This window comes from Ostrea edulis, chromosome 3, assembly GCF_947568905.1.
Source record: "Ostrea edulis chromosome 3, xbOstEdul1.1, whole genome shotgun sequence".
Classification (NCBI taxonomy): Eukaryota; Metazoa; Mollusca; class Bivalvia; order Ostreida; family Ostreidae; genus Ostrea; species Ostrea edulis.
In genome coordinates this window covers 48,514,640-48,533,351 of record NC_079166.1, presented here as the reverse complement: position 1 = coordinate 48,533,351, position 18,712 = coordinate 48,514,640, and the positions used below count along the sequence as shown (strand labels likewise).

The 18,712-nt window shown below is 36.5% G+C and overlaps 1 protein-coding gene across 1 annotated transcript in view; it reads right to left on the bottom strand.

Moving 5' to 3' along the window:
* The window catches only part of LOC125674125 (intermembrane lipid transfer protein VPS13D-like), a 110,199-nt gene that overhangs the window by 45,869 nt on the left and 45,618 nt on the right, over window positions 1-18,712 (bottom strand). Inside the window, exons 30-42 of the mRNA XM_056158017.1 lie at window positions 15,441-15,603; window positions 14,973-15,231; window positions 14,570-14,750; window positions 13,545-14,330; window positions 10,796-11,035; window positions 9,802-10,030; window positions 7,975-8,199; window positions 7,135-7,274; window positions 4,101-4,199; window positions 3,471-3,710; window positions 3,065-3,197; window positions 2,609-2,781; window positions 1,510-1,709 (exon numbers count right to left, since the gene is read on the bottom strand). Coding sequence (XP_056013992.1) covers window positions 1,510-1,709; window positions 2,609-2,781; window positions 3,065-3,197; window positions 3,471-3,710; window positions 4,101-4,199; window positions 7,135-7,274; window positions 7,975-8,199; window positions 9,802-10,030; window positions 10,796-11,035; window positions 13,545-14,330; window positions 14,570-14,750; window positions 14,973-15,231; window positions 15,441-15,603 — 3,068 coding nt within the window. The remainder of the gene's footprint in view (window positions 1-1,509; window positions 1,710-2,608; window positions 2,782-3,064; window positions 3,198-3,470; window positions 3,711-4,100; window positions 4,200-7,134; window positions 7,275-7,974; window positions 8,200-9,801; window positions 10,031-10,795; window positions 11,036-13,544; window positions 14,331-14,569; window positions 14,751-14,972; window positions 15,232-15,440; window positions 15,604-18,712) is intronic.

Below are 18,712 nucleotides of genomic sequence, written 5' to 3'. Positions count from 1 at the left end.
ATTAGATAGTAGGATTAGAACATACACTTAAGCCATTCTAAGCAGGAAGGGAAGTGAAGCAAATCGCTTTTAAGCACATCTTCAAAATCAAATTGCCATTACCTTGACCTTGCTGACATGACCTTGATCAAGATAATGATACTTATTTAGGTCATGGGTACTATCAAACTAAACTTGAAGTCATTCTAGTATGGATAGTAAAGGTATCAGCATTTCATTGTCCTAAGACTGTTGGTGACCTGACCTTAAATCAAGACCTGTGAGACCCACTGACTGCCAGCACAATACCTTAATCTATTGAGCTAACCAGACAGGCAAAGAAATCTAAAAGGACAAAAAATATAGCTCATGTATCTTGTACTTCCACTGGAAAAAACATAATACTGAAATTTTTATATCATTCAGGCATTGGCAGTAAAAACACAATTTAACCATAAGTTTATTAGACTATCTTTTCACAATCTTGAAATCGAAACAGGCTGCCATAACAATATACTTAGAGAAAATAGGGTATGTAAATTTTGTAAAATTGACATAGAGGACGAGTACCACTTTGTATAAATTTGCCCTCATTACAAGGAACTTCACCATGAATATATCAAAAAGTATTATTGATATAACTGGTATTATTGGCAAAAACCATCTGTTTTCAAATCTGTACAATTAAAAGTGTTCATAATGTACATGAACTTTGTAATTTAGGGAATTATTTATGCCTTGAACTTTTAAAGTTGCAAGAAAACCTTGTTTAAAAGTTATCCTCCTTCGTTTGAATTTGTACACCGCCATATAATGCCATTCTTATGTATTTATGTATACGTATTGTAACAATGATGTGATAAGATGCAATTGTCTTAAGCATTAAAGAGAGTAATACATAAAAAAAAATTAAGATTTATTTATTTTACATTTCTTCGAGAATTTTACACTCATATTGAGATGTCACCAGCTGTAGGCGAATTACGGTACCACAAATTTAGACCTATGCTTAGTGATCAGGGTCGTAGCAGTTAAGGCTTTTTTAAATGTGCTAATGCCTACCTTGACCTCTGATTTTAAGGTCCTTTCTGAAATATTCATGGCTCTCACTTCTAAATGCTGAATGTTGGGCTAAGGAGCAATCACATTTTTACGTTTGAGCTGGCACAAGCTGGACTTGAACTTATGACCCCCCCCCCCCCCCCCCGATCACAAAGTGAATGCTCTAACCACGGAGCCATGGAGCCAGTTTCATAAAGAGATGTGTTTTGTCTACCTCTCCTAACAACACACTCATCAACATGACCTGAACAACAACAGGCTAAATTTTAAATCATTCCAAGCAATATAACAAAACAGTCAATAATGATTTGTGACAGACATACAGCATGATGGACAGACACAAAGGCAACTTAAATCAACATGTCTCCAACCTTTTGAGCGAAACCACAGAGAACTTTAATCAGAAATTGTTGACTGAGTTGAAATTGAAAAATAACCACAGAAAAGCATGTAGGAGGTCTTTCTTACTTCCACTGCTCCAGAAATGGCTCCCATCCTGAGAGCTTTCTGTTGTAATAGTCGCCCATTAAAACAAAGGATCCACTCCCCTCCTGTCTCGGGTGTATCTGCTGTGAGAACTGGATGCTGTTGAAGGCTATTTCTGCTAATGGTACATCAGAATCCCCACAATCATCAATCAGACAAACACATACAGAGGAAGACTTCGCCTGAAGTAGAGCGAGACAGAGACTTAGTATACCGGTAATCTTAATCTCCTTCACTCAATAGATACTACACAATACTGCATGTGTACTTATTTCCCAATATTCAAAAGAACAAGGTACGACTGTATACATAAAAATGCCCAAAAATTTTCTTTCTATAAAATGTGTCTTGAATTAACCTTATTCAGCGTTTTAAGAAAGTAAAATATATGCCAGGTATACTATGTCAACAAAATCAGAATGATATTCCTAACTGGATAGCATTATGACATCATGAATAAGACATTTCCCGCCTTTTTTTCAAAATTAGCCTGAAAACTGTCAAATATCATACAGACTATTGCTCAGGAAAAGATGTGCGCATTTGTCGAGCAAAATGAAAATGATATATGTTGTGTATTATTTTATGATGAAAAACATACTTGAATATGAATTTGCTCGACGCAGGCGCTGTATGTTTTCTGAAAGGAAAACCACCTGAATTTGTGGATATTTTCATTGAAAATGGCAATTTTTCAATTTTATGCCAATTTCTAGCTCTTGCCATATGACACACATCATTTTGCTGACCAAACTGAGCGGATTTTGGGTTTGCTAATCTATTCCTTATTTGAATACCAGGGTTTGAGCTCCAAGTGAAATCATCGATATTTTGGGCCAAATGACTTTAGAAACTTCTTTGGCACAATTGAATATAATGCACTACTGGACTTGCTCTTCTCCTCCTACACTTATGTCTTTCCCTATCATAATGAGTTTCCCATCCTTTAATTTGTTCCTCTCCCCTACAATTATGTCTTTCCCTATTATAATGAGTTCCCCATCATTTGGTCCTCTCCCCTACACTTATGCCTTTCCCCATTATATCCTTTGACTTGCTCCTCACCTCTGACACTAATTACCTCTATTCCTGTTATATTGAGTCCCCCATCCCCTGACTTGCTCCTCTCCACAGCCACAGCATTTTCGGTCAGCCAGACAGCAGCCTCAGTCAGCTTCATCTTGTTTATGTCCAGAGATTTCTTACAGTCCTCCATACTGAAGCCCATGTCATAGAGAGTGGACAACTTCTCAGCTGAGGACATTCAACAGGCATGTAACATATGTCAGTATAAAAGATCCATGACAACATTCAGGAATCGGGACCAAATACATCAGATTTCAGATGCAGGAATGGATTATTCCAATTAATGCCTGACTTCCTTATGTTTCATGAATATTTCTATTGGTATCTGCATGTCCACATATATGTGGCTCATAAATAAAATTTCATAAAATTTCTCAGGCCAACTATTTTTACTTTTATCAGTCATTTCCTGAGCTTTAGAATGGAAAATATGAATAAAGATATTCCGTACCAGGATAAGCATTATCCACAGATTTGCTCTGCTGAACTGCTTTCACAGCTTGTTCTGGGATGGAGTTCAAGATGGCTAAGAACATTTTCATGTCAATGTAGGACAAACGAATGTTCATAATATTAAATGAAATCTGAAAAACACACACAACTAAGAATTAATATATTTGTTCAATCATTGTTGTAATTTCTTCATCTCTCTGTATTTTTTCCTTCTACAAAACAATGTGCAGTATACATGTAAATGCAATGCAAAATACAAGACTTTGTGCAACATCTTACGAAACGCATTAATTCTTTCTTGTAATATATGATTATACATGTATTTAAAAACTAAATTCGACAAACTTTCAGTATATTTACACAGTATAACACAATGGATACAACCTCCCCCCTCTCCATATTACCTCTAGAATGAGATTTTTCTGGTGGACTTCTGAGGCCTCCAGTAATCCACCAGATGATGACAGCTTATGCTTGGGAAGCGGATTAACATTGAGATCAATGTGGATGGTAAGTGGATCAATGATGGATTGGGCTGTCTCCTTCTCGGCAGTCAGTGTACAGGAAAACACTTCCAGCGACTGAAGAGTGCACGTCAGGATTTTGTCTTTGGCTTTGGGACGGAAATTCAGAATGGCAGTGCTCTACAATGAATCATTACTTGTACTTTTAACATATTTTCTCCAAACTTGTATTGCAAAGGTTTTCAAAGTAAGCAGCTGAAATTTAAAATAAATACAGTTTTATGGATAACATAATTATTCCCACTTAAAAAAGATTTGATTCTTGGCAACCAGGAGAAGAAAATCAATATTACATACATAGGTGATCATCTGAGATGTATTATCTTTGTAACTCTGTGCTGAGCATGCTAAGATACAAAATGGAATTGGGTAAAATCAAGTTGATTTCTGGACATTCAGCAAGTCACTTGAAGTGACAATATTATTCTTACAGTTAAGAGAATCATGCAGGTTACGTAATTTAATATAAAAGCAACTGGCTGACTTTGGCCTTTTTTCCGGCTGACTTACTTTAAGGATCACAGCATTCGTGTCCCAGGATGTGGTGTCCTCTACCACAATAAACTGGGTGTCTGACACGTTTAGCTTCAACTCGAATGGCACCTCCACCTACAATACAGAAACAGATCTCTCATACAAATCTACATCTCCACCTATCATACAGAAACAGATCTCTCATACAAATCTACACCTCCACCTATCATACAGAAACAGATCTCTCATACAAATCTACACCTCCAACTATCATACAGAAACAAATCTCTCATACAAATCTATACCTCCACCTATCATACAGAAACAGATCTCTCATACAAATCTACACCTCCACCTATCATACAGAAACAGATCTCTCATACAAATCTACACCTCCAACTATCATACAGAAACAAATCTCTCATACAAATCTATACCTCCACCTATCATACAGAAACAGATCTCTCATACAAATCTACACCTCCACCTATCATACAGAAACAGATCTCTCATACAAATCTACACCTCCACCTATCATACAGAAACAGATCTCTCATACAAATATATACCTCCACCTATAATACAGAAACAAATCTCTCATACAAATGTGTAGTTACCACAGTCTGGATTGACACCATATTTCATTAAATGATGTCACAGAGAATGTACAAATCTGCACAACATAAATACAAAAACAAGAGGCCCACAGGCTAACAATCTAGAAAAAAAGTTCCTGTTCTGTATATCTAAGCTAAATTCTAATGTTCAGCAACAGTATAAAACAAGATGTGTTCTTAAAACTTCACTGCCCTCAGAAGTGCACACACTGATGAAAGGCTTTAAATAATAAGTGTATTAACATTAAAACATCAAAAGATATGATTAATTTGAACCCATCCAAGAGTCATAACCCTGGGTTGTGAAATTCACCATTTTTTGTACATCCTTTTCTGCTATTCCTAAGTATGCATTTAGATTTTATACAGTATCAGCAAATGTACACATAAATACTATATACTAAGTTTGGTCCTACCCTGGGGTCAAAACCCTTACTCTGGGGAAAAATCAAATTTACAATTTTGGTAAAAGACTACCTGCTCCATCCATTTAGTATCAAAAGCACTAAAGAAAATGTTATTTTGGTAGAGGCTTTCCTGCTCTACGTCACTATGTATTTAGTTTTTCTTAAATGTGTGGTTCTTGAGAAGATTTTTGAAAATTTGTCATTTTTGGGCAGTTTTTGCCCTGCCCCTAAGGCCCCAGGGGTGCAGGAATCCTGAAATTTACAATCTATGTTCCCTTTGTTCCAAATATGTTTCATACCAAATTTGAAAAGAATTGGAATGATAGTTATCAAGAAGAAGTTAAAAATGTCTATTGTTCACACATTTAATAACTGACCATTTTGGCCCCACCCTGATACCAAAACCCCTACCCCTGGGATCATCAAATTTACAATTTTGGTAAAAGACTACCTGTTCTTTCTAAATATCTATTTACTTTCAATTTACTATTAATAGCATTAAAGAAGATGTAATTTAAGTGTTTTACACATAAACACTATATAACAAGTTTGGCCCCATCCTGGGGTCAGAACCCCTACCCCGGGGATCATGAAATTTACAATTTTGGTAGAGGCTTTCCTGCTCTACATTACTATGCATTTAGTTTTTCTTACATGTGTGTGCTTCTTGAGAAGATTTTTGAAAATTGGTCAATTTTGGGCAGTTTTTGCCCCATCCCTAGGGCCCCAGGGGTGTTGGAGTCCTGAAATTTACAATTTATGTCCCCCTTGTCCCAATGATGCTTCATACCAAATTTGAAAAGAATTGGACTGGTAGTTATTAAGAAGAAGTTAAAAATGTTCAATTGTTAACGCACGACGACAGACGAAAACCAATTGCAATAGGTCATAGGAGTTTACTCAGGTGACCTAATAAAGCATATTTCACATTGCTCTGGAATTGGATGTTCATAAACATGTCAAGTTTTTCGAATCCTCTAGCTCAACATCTTGAAATAAAAATAAAATTGACAAAATGTTTTTCGTTTTCTTCAATAAATGGCCTACAATTTTTCATAATTATGCACAAGTGATTTCCCTCTGATTAAAAGGAGTGGGGGTGGGGTGCACAATAAGTTGTGATCAACTAAACATTGAAATAATCTGGAGTAACTATGCAATTTTCATCCTCTGCAGATACTCTGTCTATACTTATACAGATATCCTCAAGCACTACACTATAAAGAAATTACAGTATTTATAAGATTTTTTGCAAAACTGGCTAAACAATATTTATAATTAGAAAAAATTATATTGGAATATGTTTAAAAATTCTCAGACCTAAAAACTGCACTCTAAACTCCTTTTTTAAAAACTTAATTGCAATCTGAATTCTTGTCAACATATGAAATTCAGCTTGATCTGCATTTACATCATTGCATGCTTTCATAATGCTGTTAATTTACAGAAAGCAGCTTAATTTACATGCCAATTGTCAGCATCATTCAATCGTGCCATTCAAAATTTGTATCTCAATATGATTTTGCTTTAAAATGCTCTCTGTCTATATCCTCTATACATTTGATAATGCAGGTAACAAGTGAATTTGAGGCTTAATTAACAGAGTAAAATTCATAATGGATACTCCCTAATGGTTTGAATTTTCAATCAACTTGAACTTCCATATTTTTCTTCTCCACATATACATGTATTTCCTCCTCCAACCCAAAATGTTGTAAAACTTTAAATTTCTCTCACCACACCAAATGTAAATTTTTCAAGGATTCGATGCATAATAAACAATGAACATAATACACATTTTCTGTCTGATCTTCCTATAATAAACAATGAACATAATACACATTTTCTGTCTGATCTTCCTGTAATAAACAATGAACATAATACACATTTTCTGTCTGATCTTCCTATAATAAACAATGAACATAATACACATTTTCTGTCTGATCTTCTTATAATAAACAATGAACATGATACACATTTTCCTTTTTCTGATCACATTCATGTTTTCCTTCAACATTTTGACATGTATATAAAGCGTGTTCCTACCTCCTCTACAATCGGTCCTCTCTTTGTCATGATACCACTGGACACGGTCAACGGACTGGTGGCCTTGTTGGAATCTTTCGACGTCTGTCTGTTGACCTCAGGTGAACCCATCTCCACATTCCCATCACTGGCCACTTTCTCTGTCATAAAACAATTCAATCTGCTTAATTTGCTTAATTATGATATTCAGTATTAAGTATTAAAGATGAAATTCAAGGAATTGTGGGAATTTTGCATGGGAGGGAGTAGCTTCCATTCACATTCCAATCAATTCAATGCAAATTATCACACAAGTATACAGTTTTTACAAAGTTATTTGGACACACACTTAATGCCCTCTCTGTATTCTGGACACACTTAATGCCCTTTCACATTCTGGACACACACTTAATGCCCTCTCACATTCTGGACATATTTAATGCCCTCTCACATTCTGGACATATTTAATACCCTCTCACATTCTAGACACACACTTAATGCCCTCTCACATTCTAGACACATACTTAATGCCCTCTCACATTCTAGACACACACTTAATGCCCTCTCACATTCTGGACATATTTAATGCCCTCTCACATTCTGGACACACTTAATGCCCTCTCACATTCTAGACACATACTTAATGCCCTCTCACATTCTAGACACACATTTAATGCCCTCTATTTTTTTTAAACACTTAATGTGGACTGTTAATGAGAGGAATAACATAGTGTTTAAAAGGAACTTCAAAAATATTTAAGTAAAGAAATTCAAGAACAGAACAACAGTAATTTTAAATACTGGATTGACACCAGCACTAATAGTGAATCTCATTGTTTCCTCATAATATAAGTGACATACCCAAAGCAAAAGGGTCTTCCGGACTCTCCATAATGAAATCCCGGACTGACAGAATCCAGTCAAAGATACACATGAGTTTCATGTTGTTCAGGATGACAGAAAACTTGTTGGATTCTTGGTTGGACCTGTAGTGGAGCTCCAGCTGGAAGGACTTGGATTTCTTACTGCGAGGGCCGGGCTGGAGGATCCTCTCAAACACATTGGGACGGACATTTACAGGGGCATCTGTCAAAACACACGAGATAGGTCAGTCAGACATTTACAGGGGCATAAGTCAAAACACACGAGATAGGTCAGTCAGACATTTACAGGGGCATATGTCAAAACACACGAGATAGGTCAGTCAACTATTTACAGGGGCATCTGTCAAAACACACAAGATAAGTCAGTCAGACATTTACAGGGGCATCTGTCAAAACACAAAAGATAGGTCAGTCAGACATTTACAGGGGCATCTGTCAAAACATATGAGATAGGACAGTCAACTATTTACAGGGGCATCTGTCAAAACACACGAGATAGGTCAGTCAGACATTTACAGGGGCATCTGTCAAAACACAAAAGATAGGTCAGTCAGACATTTACAGGGGCATATGTCAAAACACACGAGATAGGTCAGTCAACTATTTACAGGGGCATCTGTCAAAACACAAAAGATAGGTCAGTCAACTATTTACAGGGGCATCTGTCAAAACACACAAGATAAGTCAGTCAGACATTTACAGGGGCATCTGTCAAAACACAAAAGATAGGTCAGTCAGACATTTACAGGGGCATCTGTCAAAACATATGAGATAGGACAGTCAACTATTTACGGGGGCATCTGTCAAAACACACGAGATAGGTCAGTCAGACATTTACAGGGGCATCTGTCAAAACACAAAAGATAGGTCAGTCAGACATTTACAGGGGCATAAGTCAAAACACACGAGATAGGTCAGTCAACTATTTACAGGGGCATCTGTCAAAACACAAAAGATAGGTCAGTCAACTATTTACAGGGGCATCTGTCAAAACACACAAGATAAGTCAGTCAGACATTTACAGGGGCATCTGTCAAAACACAAAAGATAGGTCAGTCAGACATTTACAGGGGCATCTGTCAAAACATATGAGATAGGACAGTCAACTATTTACAGGGGCATAAGTCAAAACACACGAGATAGGTCAGTCAACTATTTACAGGGGCATCTGTCAAAACACAAAAGATAGGTCAGTCAACTATTTACAGGGGCATCTGTCAAAACACACAAGATAAGTCAGTCAGACATTTACAGGGGCATCTGTCAAAACACAAAAGATAGGTCAGTCAGACATTTACAGGGGCATCTGTCAAAACATATGAGATAGGACAGTCAACTATTTACAGGGGCATCTGTCAAAACACACAAGATAGGTCAGTTAACTACAATTGAGCAAGTACAAGTTAGAAGATGAATTTGAAATACTGATCTAAAGTATGTACAACATTCCAGCAAGCAGCGAGTAAATTTTAGAACATGACTGAAAACGAGAAATCATAATTATTACAATACACAAAGTATATGCATGATACCCATCTACATGTTACTGGAGAAAGCTCATCTGATGTTATTCATAAAGACAGTGCTATACACAAACTTAAATTAACAAAATTTGTATTTTGCCAACTTTGGTGTAGTTGCCAAATTATAAATCTGTATTCATATTGCATCAAGAGACCGTGATCCATGATTTAAACAGATTGTCCCTGACCTGCAGGTGTGCTGAACTCTAATACACCAATATACGATGTAAGCACAATGTACACATGAAACATTGACATGAAGCTCATTGACAACTACTAACCCCTGAATCTTGTGTCACTGATGACAATCTCATTTGACACCAGATCTATATCTTTTGATTGGTCGGAGTAGCTGTCAAATTTAAGGGTGGAGCAAATGAAGTCCAACTTGGCCAGTGACTGCTCGGGACACTCAGAGCCATCTGCACGGGCCAACAACAGCTCCACAGTTACATTGTTCAGATCAATTGCCATAGCAATGCCCTGCCAGACTGTACCACTTAGCACAGTCTACAAAAATCAGACATCAAATATTTATGAATAATGTATAAATCTGGAACATTTTGTGAAGACTTTTGAGAGATATATGCTGTTGATTTATAATTCAGAGGATTGTCTTCCTGTTAAAGCAAATAATGTACAATATAAAGCAAAAACAAATACGTTGTGAACTAATTTTACAAAATTTGGTGAAAATAAAATCCTCAGCATTAAAACTGGACCTGCAATAATAGTTGTCCACAATACAATGCACATGCATCAGAACGTTAAAAATAAGATGTGTTTGTGAAGCATTGATGCCCCCAGATCACAACAGAGTGGAACTGGGAAACATTAAGGTTTTTTTTTGAAAATTTCCAAAAACTAGGTCAATGGTCACTGTCAAGGTCACAAGGTCAACAAATCTCATAAGAAATGCACATGCTTAATACAAAAGCAGTACCTCTTATGATTTGAAAGATATTGATTACATTTTTTGTAACAGACAGATGGACAGGCCAAAAACTACAGGCCCCTGAACACACAGACAGACAGGCCAAATACTATAATGTATACGCCCCTAAATCTTTGATTTCAGGAGCATAAAAATATGCAGACAATATAAATATATCCAGCATGTTTTGTGTGAAAATATCACAGGAAACTCACATATACATGTAGCTCCAACTTTACTCAACTGAACTTAATGACATACCGCCCCTACAGACAGAGCGGAGCATGGTCTGCTTAAAAAAAAACCAGTAATCAGAAAAGCAGTATCTCACATGGCCTTACATCTATAACTGGATCCATGAGATGGGACATCAGGGGCTGTTGGAATTCTGGGAGTTTTTCCCCCAGGTTATGGTCCAGTATTCCTCTGACCAGTTTATACTGGGCAGTATCTAGTGAGCAGTGGACGGAGGACAGAACACCTTTGACCCTGAAGTCTGGAGCAGAGTGACTGATGTCTCCCTCCAGATTTCTTTCCACCACCAAGGTCAGTTGAATCTTCTCCTTTAGGGGACTCCCACCCTGAAATCAAAGAAAGCGTCAGCTAAACAGGGTAATATGAATTTCACAAAAGTATCTTAAAATGAAAATTTTATCACTAAAAAGTGTTCAGCATGTATTTATGTAACATTCTAGTCTTACAGTACCCGCAACGTTATTCTTGACATTCCTATCGTGCTCTATCGTGCGTGTATCCTATCGTATCGTGCGTGTATCCTATCCTATCGTGTATCAGGTTTTCCGTTTTCTATCGTGTTTTGCGTTTATCAGGTCTATCGTGTATCGTGTTCTGCGTGTATCAGGTTTTCCGACTATCGTGAAAATCGTTTATCGTATAGCTTCAGAAACTATTGGGATCGTATATTAAATCTAATGAAAAAGTAAGATACTTTCCGAAAGCTTTATTCATTTTGTTAAAGAAGCTATTTTTAGGAATCGAGGAAAGACAGTATATTTGAAGGAGAACATAAAGCTGTCGATTTTAAGGCAGAAAAAGAGCTATATGTCTGTCCAGAGAGGGTGAAAATTTATCATAATTTCATTCTAAGTAGTCTGGAAAGTAGGCAGTGGTTTGCCGAGCAAACCGAGGACAGTAAAACTGAAAGCTCCTTCACCTGGAGTTCATAAACATTTCCTTGTCTAGAAACAATTATTTGTAATTAACACTAACAGAGAAATAGGAAGTTCCGATCTGAAAGGAAAAATCAGTAAATTACATTGTTTATTACATATATTTTAATAATGGTTCTTTTTGTTCCAATTTTTTTCACCTGTATTCAACTTATATACCAACTACTGAACTTGTGCACGTTCTTATCTATCTGATTTTGTGTATCACCCATGTTTTGACAGTAAACATTCTCAGGGACATTGTATTTCACACATTTAGAAGATTAAGTTTTAAAAGAGTGCAAGAGTATTGCATCTCCCAAAATTCTGCTCAATTGGGCATGATTCAGCTGTCATCGTTGGTTTTTTTATTATTTGTACATGTACACATGTACCAATAGTCGTACGTGTAGATACTGGAAATTTATGCTGGATTTGATGATTATTTGAATTTTTTACATGCTAAACACAAACATTTTAAAGCGTTTCTAAATTGCGACTTTAAATCAAGCCGGGTTTCGTATATGTTTTTAATAGTTTATTTATTTTTTGTTAACAAAATATCAATTCATATAAATATGTTCCAATTACTTATGACTATCAATTATCACTCATAGTGTAGAAATATCTAACATATGAGCATATGGTGTAGTGCAGTGGATTGTTTTTAAAGCGTTCATTATGAAAATAATTGTAGTTGCTGAATGAGCGGTGAACTCAGAGCTTGATGCAAAATAACCCCCTTCCTCGCTACTCTCAAAATATTACTGGGTTTTATTTGATATCCAAGATAATAGACATTAGAATAAGAGAGCTAATGAAGCATATCACTACGTTATATTACATTTCGTTAATTCCCTGTTTAATTGCTAAACGCTCGGCATCAAGTGTGAATTAATGCCACGGGTCCTCGGAGATGACCTTAAAAACAAACGCCCTGTGTCACAGTAGGTGTGGCACGCTAAAAAACCCTCACTTCTTAATGGCCGTAATTGCAGAGCATAGGCCTAAATTTAAAAGCTCTTCACCGGTCATGGTGATGTCTCCATATGAGTGAAATATTCTCGAGCGAGACGTTAAGCAAGATAAAAATCAATCACTCCCTGTATGATTCATATATTAAACCTTAGGTGACAATATACGTTTTAGAATCATTGGCTGAGAAAATTCATATAGATATCAAATAATGAATTCAATACCGTATATAGTTTAGTTTCCGGATGTTAGCTCTAATGACGTTTAAAAAAAACATAAATAAAATTTTTAAAAAACAACAAAAATAAACGTACAACCGTGGATAAATAAATTATATGTTTTAGGTATATATTGAATATCGAAATCCTTCAATATTATTATCAACATAAAGTAATTATTATGTACGTATCAAACTTTCGTTCTGTCTAAATTGTTTCTAAATTTACAACATTTCTATCAGGTTTTCCGTTTATCGTAAAGATCGTTTACCGTGTTTTGCGTTTATCAGGTCTATCGTGAAGATCGTTTATCAGGTTTTGCGTTTATCAGGTTTACCGTGTATCCTATCGTATCGTGCGTGTATCCTATCCTATCGTGCGTGTATCGTGTTCTATCGTTTATCATGTCAAGAATAACGTTGCGGGTACTGTAACTGTCCCTACTCGTTAATACATGTACTTACTTAAACCAATTTTTTCAGTAATAAAGCTATGCCGTCTCCTTCAATCTATTTTCTCAATATTGAAAAACACAGAATTGATATAAAACATTAACAAAACAAGAATAAAAGGATTAGGTGTCTTGTTTGTTTTTATTATTTTACTACTCCATGCCTTAATTGTTTTCATTCCCCCTAAGCACAAACAATCTGAACATTTATTCCTTATGTAAAATATTGAACAGGCAAAGCCCATCTGAACATTCTCCTTCATTTATGAGTTTATACCTGTTTTTGAACCATGAAAGCTTTGAACTCCAGATCCTGACCAGAGCCATTGTAGGAGTGTTTGTTCACTCTCTCTGCAGAATACAAGTTCATGTCCTTCAGATGAATGTTCAGGATGTCCAGTAAGCATATATGATCAGCTTCAGACTTGGGAATTGTTCTGGATCGATTCAGAGAGCTTGTGGAGGAGGTCTTCTTAATCTTCCCCTCCCTCATGCTGTCATTGATGCGTAACCGATGCTGGGAAGTCAGGTTACTTGAACTAGAGAACAGAGAGCTGGAATCCGGGAAAAACTCGGGATCCACACTGCTGCCCTCTGGTGAGTTAGGTGTCTTTGGTGTACTTCCGATCTCTGTCGGATCATAAATATCAACACTGTGCCGGACCACACTGGTTTCGGATCTCTGGTCCTGCTCCAGGTTTCCATAGATACTCTGAAGCATAGGATTTGCCATAGCTCCCATTGGTGGGTTGTAACTGTCGAACAGACTCTGGGTCATCCCAGTGGCAGCAGACGAACTGTCTATGGAGAACTCACTAGTTTCTGACATTGCCATGGAGGACAGCGATTCCTGCGAATGAGTTCTCTTCAATCCACTCACATCCTGCTCATAAGACAACGTCCCCAGCTCCCCATCATAAATGAAGCAGTTGTTGACTGTAAGCTTCCCTAAATCAGCCACTAAGATATCTGTTGTCTGAGAGCTGTGAGGAAGCAGAATGATGGGCGAGTCAGCGTTGATGTCTAGTTTAATTCTAGATCCTCTAGTAGCCTTGTCTGTTACCTGTTTAAATGAGAGTATCATCAGATTTACTGCTCTACCCGGTTGTGCAGTCAATCTAAGCAGTCAATATATTGAATGATCTACAAATAAGACTTATAAGACTGACAAGTATTATATGCACAAGCTATATACATGTGTGTATCAAACATGCATGTGGATTTTTCAAATAAAACAACATTCATATTATTCAATTATTAGTAAAGGTCTCAGTTGTAACCAGAGTTACAGCATTTGTTTACCCGTTTCCCCGCGGAGGCAGCCCTGTACCTCCCCAGTACGTCCTGGAGTTGTAGGAAGTGTTTAAGGAATGCCACAAACTCCATCTGGAACCTGTTAGTGTGAATGTAGCGAACGGATGCCATCTGTAACTTCACGCTGATGTCACAATCCCTTACCAGGTTAGGATCCGGGGGGCCATACCTACACAATGAACATCAAAAAAATTCAAAATAAAAACTCTGTTTTGTTAGAAATATATAATCTCATCATGATATCATTTGTGAAAATCTTCACACCAAATTATAGATTAGGTTCTTCCATCTTTAGAATCTTAGTACAATGTACCATGAAAATTACATGCACTGGGTACATGTACATCAAAAGTAAGTTTAAGATAGTGAATGTTGTTAAAACTTTTCCTACTTGAATATATCAAACACCAGAGCCTGATCCCCCACGGTGACAAATCTCTCACGGTACAGCTTTCCATACGGGGACTTGTCGATCAGTGAAAGGTTACCGAGCTGACCTGAAATTGCCATGTTCTCATCTCGCAGGTTCACATGAGCAGACAGCAGCTCAACATTGGCCCTCGATAACTCATACTCTGATTTGTTAAGAATCAATGTGAAACTTTCCACTTTAAGATTAACAACTGAGTTAACCGAAGGCTCATCTGAAACTATTAAAAAAAAATAGTTTTATTACACTTCATTCATTTGAGGGGAAAGGCAGTGTACAATAAACATACTAAATTGCAACTTTCTTATGGATTTTCTTCGTAACGGATGATTTTGTACAGGTTTAGTTATTGCTATGAATTTTTTTTTTTTACCAAAATACAAAATTCCTACTACTGAGCACTTTCCATGAAAGAAATATGTGTTTTACCTGACAGGGAAAGACTCTGGTTGCCATTGTCCACCCCCTTCTCCAGCTGACTTGCGTCAGGAATTTTGGCCCCCATCCCCAAAAAGTCCAGCAACACCACCCAGGTCTGGAGATTAACATTGGCATCCAGGCAGTTAAAGTCCACATCGATAAAACGGTTTGTCTGTAGACATAAAAAATGATGTAAGTGAGTTCCTGCTGTATAAGTGTGCTGAACATCTAGCGAAACACATATTTCTCATTCATATATCTAAGCTTGATACAAAAATTAATTTGAAAACAAGAGTGTTCAAAGATTGCATATCTCTGCGATACATTTCTAAATAAAACTTCATGACACCACTCTGGACTTAGGGGTCATAGTTTTAAGAAATGGAATTTTGATGATATAGTAAAGATTCCATGTTTCTGGTCTGACAAGTGGTTCTTGAGAAAATAATTTTTGAAACACTCTCTACTATTTTAATGATTCCTCAGTTATCAGCATGATTTTTACAAACTTGAATCTGTATTATATCAGAAAGCCTTCATAAAAAGGTAAACTTTTCCGGCCCAGTGGTTCTTGAGAAGATGTTTAAAGATTTATAAATGAATAAAATAATAATTTTCACTATATATTTGTACGTAAAACTTTGATCCCCTATTGTGGTCCCACCCTACCCCTGGGGGACGTGATGTTACACTATGTTAACAAGATGTGTTTGTGAAACACAAATGCCCCTGATAATGGTCAATTCCAAAGATGGCCAATGTCACAAGGACAAATATCTTGGTACCAGTAGAAAGATCTTGTCACAAGAAATGCTCATGTGCAATATAAAAGCTCTAATATTTACCATTAAGAAGTTATGAACAATGTCAATTTTTTTAAAAGTAGGTGAAATGTCAGGGTCAAAAGGTTTAGTACTCATGGAAAGGTCTTGTCACAAGGAATACTCATGTGAAAAATCAAAGCTTTAGCACTTACTGTTCAAAAGTTATTAGCAAGGTTAAAGTTTTCAAAAAGTAGGTCAAACTCCAAAGTCAAGGGGTCAAAAATGTTGGTACCCATGAAATGGTCTTGTCACAAGGAATACTCATGTGAAATATCAAAGCTCTAGCACTTATTGTTCAAAAGTTATTAGCAAGGTTAAAGTTTCAGACAGGATGACAGACAGGACAAAAACAATATGCCCCCCGATCTTCGATCTCGGCGGCATAAAAAGCTTTGATATGAATTTCAGCTCTTCTGGCCAAGTGGTTCTTGAGAAGATTTTTAAATGACCCCTTCCTATATTTGCATTTTTGTGATTATCTCCCCTTTGAAGGGGGCATGGCCTTTCACTTGAACAAACTTGAATTCCCTTTACCCAAGGATGCTTTGTGCCAAGTTTGTTTGAAATTGGCCAAATGCTTCTGGAGAAGAATATGAAAATGTAAAGTTTACGACAACGGAAAAATTTCGATCAGAAAACCTTACTTGAGCCTTCGGCTCAGGTGAGCTAAAAAGCTTTATATTATTTTGGACAGTAGGGTGCATGACAAAATTCTGTAAATTTCCATAGACAAATTGTCCCATTTCTACTGTTTAGGCATCTCCTGTATATTTATACTTGTGCACTCTTTCAAATGATGATAAAAGTTTTCTTGAGATTTTGCAATGACAGTCAGATAAAGCTAAAAAAACAAGAGGCCCAAGGGCCTAGAATCGCTCTTCTGATAAATTGTACAACCCCACCATTTCTATTCTTAGCCTCTTAGTATTCTAAATCTTTAGTTAAATCCTAAGAATTCAAAAAAAGTAGGTCAATGTGACCTACTTTTTGGTTTACACATTTTGAGAACCCAAGAAATATCAACTGACAAAGTTTGATGATTTTAAGCCAATTAGTATCTGAATATTGAAATATAGCTGTCAAATTCCAATCGTAGGTCATGGTGACCTACTTTCTGGTCAGCGAACTCCGAACATGCAAGACCCATCAACTGACAAAGTTTGATGACTGTAGGTCAAATAGTATCTGAAATATATAAATATAGCCGTCCAATTCCAAAAGTAGGTCAAGGTGACCTACTTTTTGGTCGACACACTCCATTGACTCAAGATGCATCAACTGTCAAAGTTTGATGATTGTAGGTCAATTAGTGACTGAAATATATAAATATAACTGTCAAATGCCAAAAGTAGGTCACAGTGACCTACTTTTTGGTCGATACACTCCGAAGACTCAAGATGCATCAACTGACAAAGTTTGATGATTGTAGGTCAAATAGTGTCTGAAATATAGTAATTTAGCTGTCAAATACCAAAAGTAGGTCACGGTGACCTACTTTTTGGTCGACACAAACCAAAGACTGAAGACGCATCAATTGACAAAGTTTGATGATCCTAGGTTTTACAGTGCCCAAAATATGCATCTAAAATTGAAAATGTGAAATTTGAATATCTGCAAAATTCAAAAAGTAGGTCACTGTGACCTACTTTTTTATAAATATGTTTCAAGGCCTCAAGATGCATCAACTTACAACATTTGATGATTCTAAACCTCTCGGTATTTGAAATAACAACTTAAAATATATCTATAAATGATAAGCCATAAAATTCAGAAAGTAGGTCACGGTGACCTATTTTTCAGTTGACGCATTTCAAGGTCCCATGATCCACCAACTGACAAATTTTGATGATCATAGGCTTCAAAGTGTCCAAGATATGCATCAAAATTAATTTTAAAATAAATACCTGCAAAATTCAAAAAGTAGGTCACCGTGACCTACTTTTGAGACAACTTGACACAAGGTCCTAAGATGCATCAACTGTCAAAATTTGATGATCCTAGTCCTTATAATGACTAAAATATCTAAGATTTAATGAATTTAAAAAAAATTTAAATTTAGGTCAACTTTGAAGTGACCTTGAGACCATGCCCTTTGCCCCAGGGTAATGTCTTGAACAATTTTTAATCTACAACATATCCTCATCCTTATGTGTAAGTTTGGTGATAATCTGCCCTGTGGTTCTTGAGAAGAAGATTTTTTAGCAACCACTACTTTTGTTTGTATTTTCCTGATTATCTCCCCTTGTTAAAGTGTCACATCCCTTTATTTAGTATGTATGAAAGCCCTTGGGCCAATGATACCCTGTAACAAATTTGAAAAAAATTGGCCAAGGGGTTCTTGAGTTATAGCCCTTTTTCTAAAAAGTTTACGCACACCGCACAAATGGCCATAGCATTAGCTCTTTGAGAATTGGCTCAGAAGAGCTAAAAATCAGATACATATATGCAATGATATAC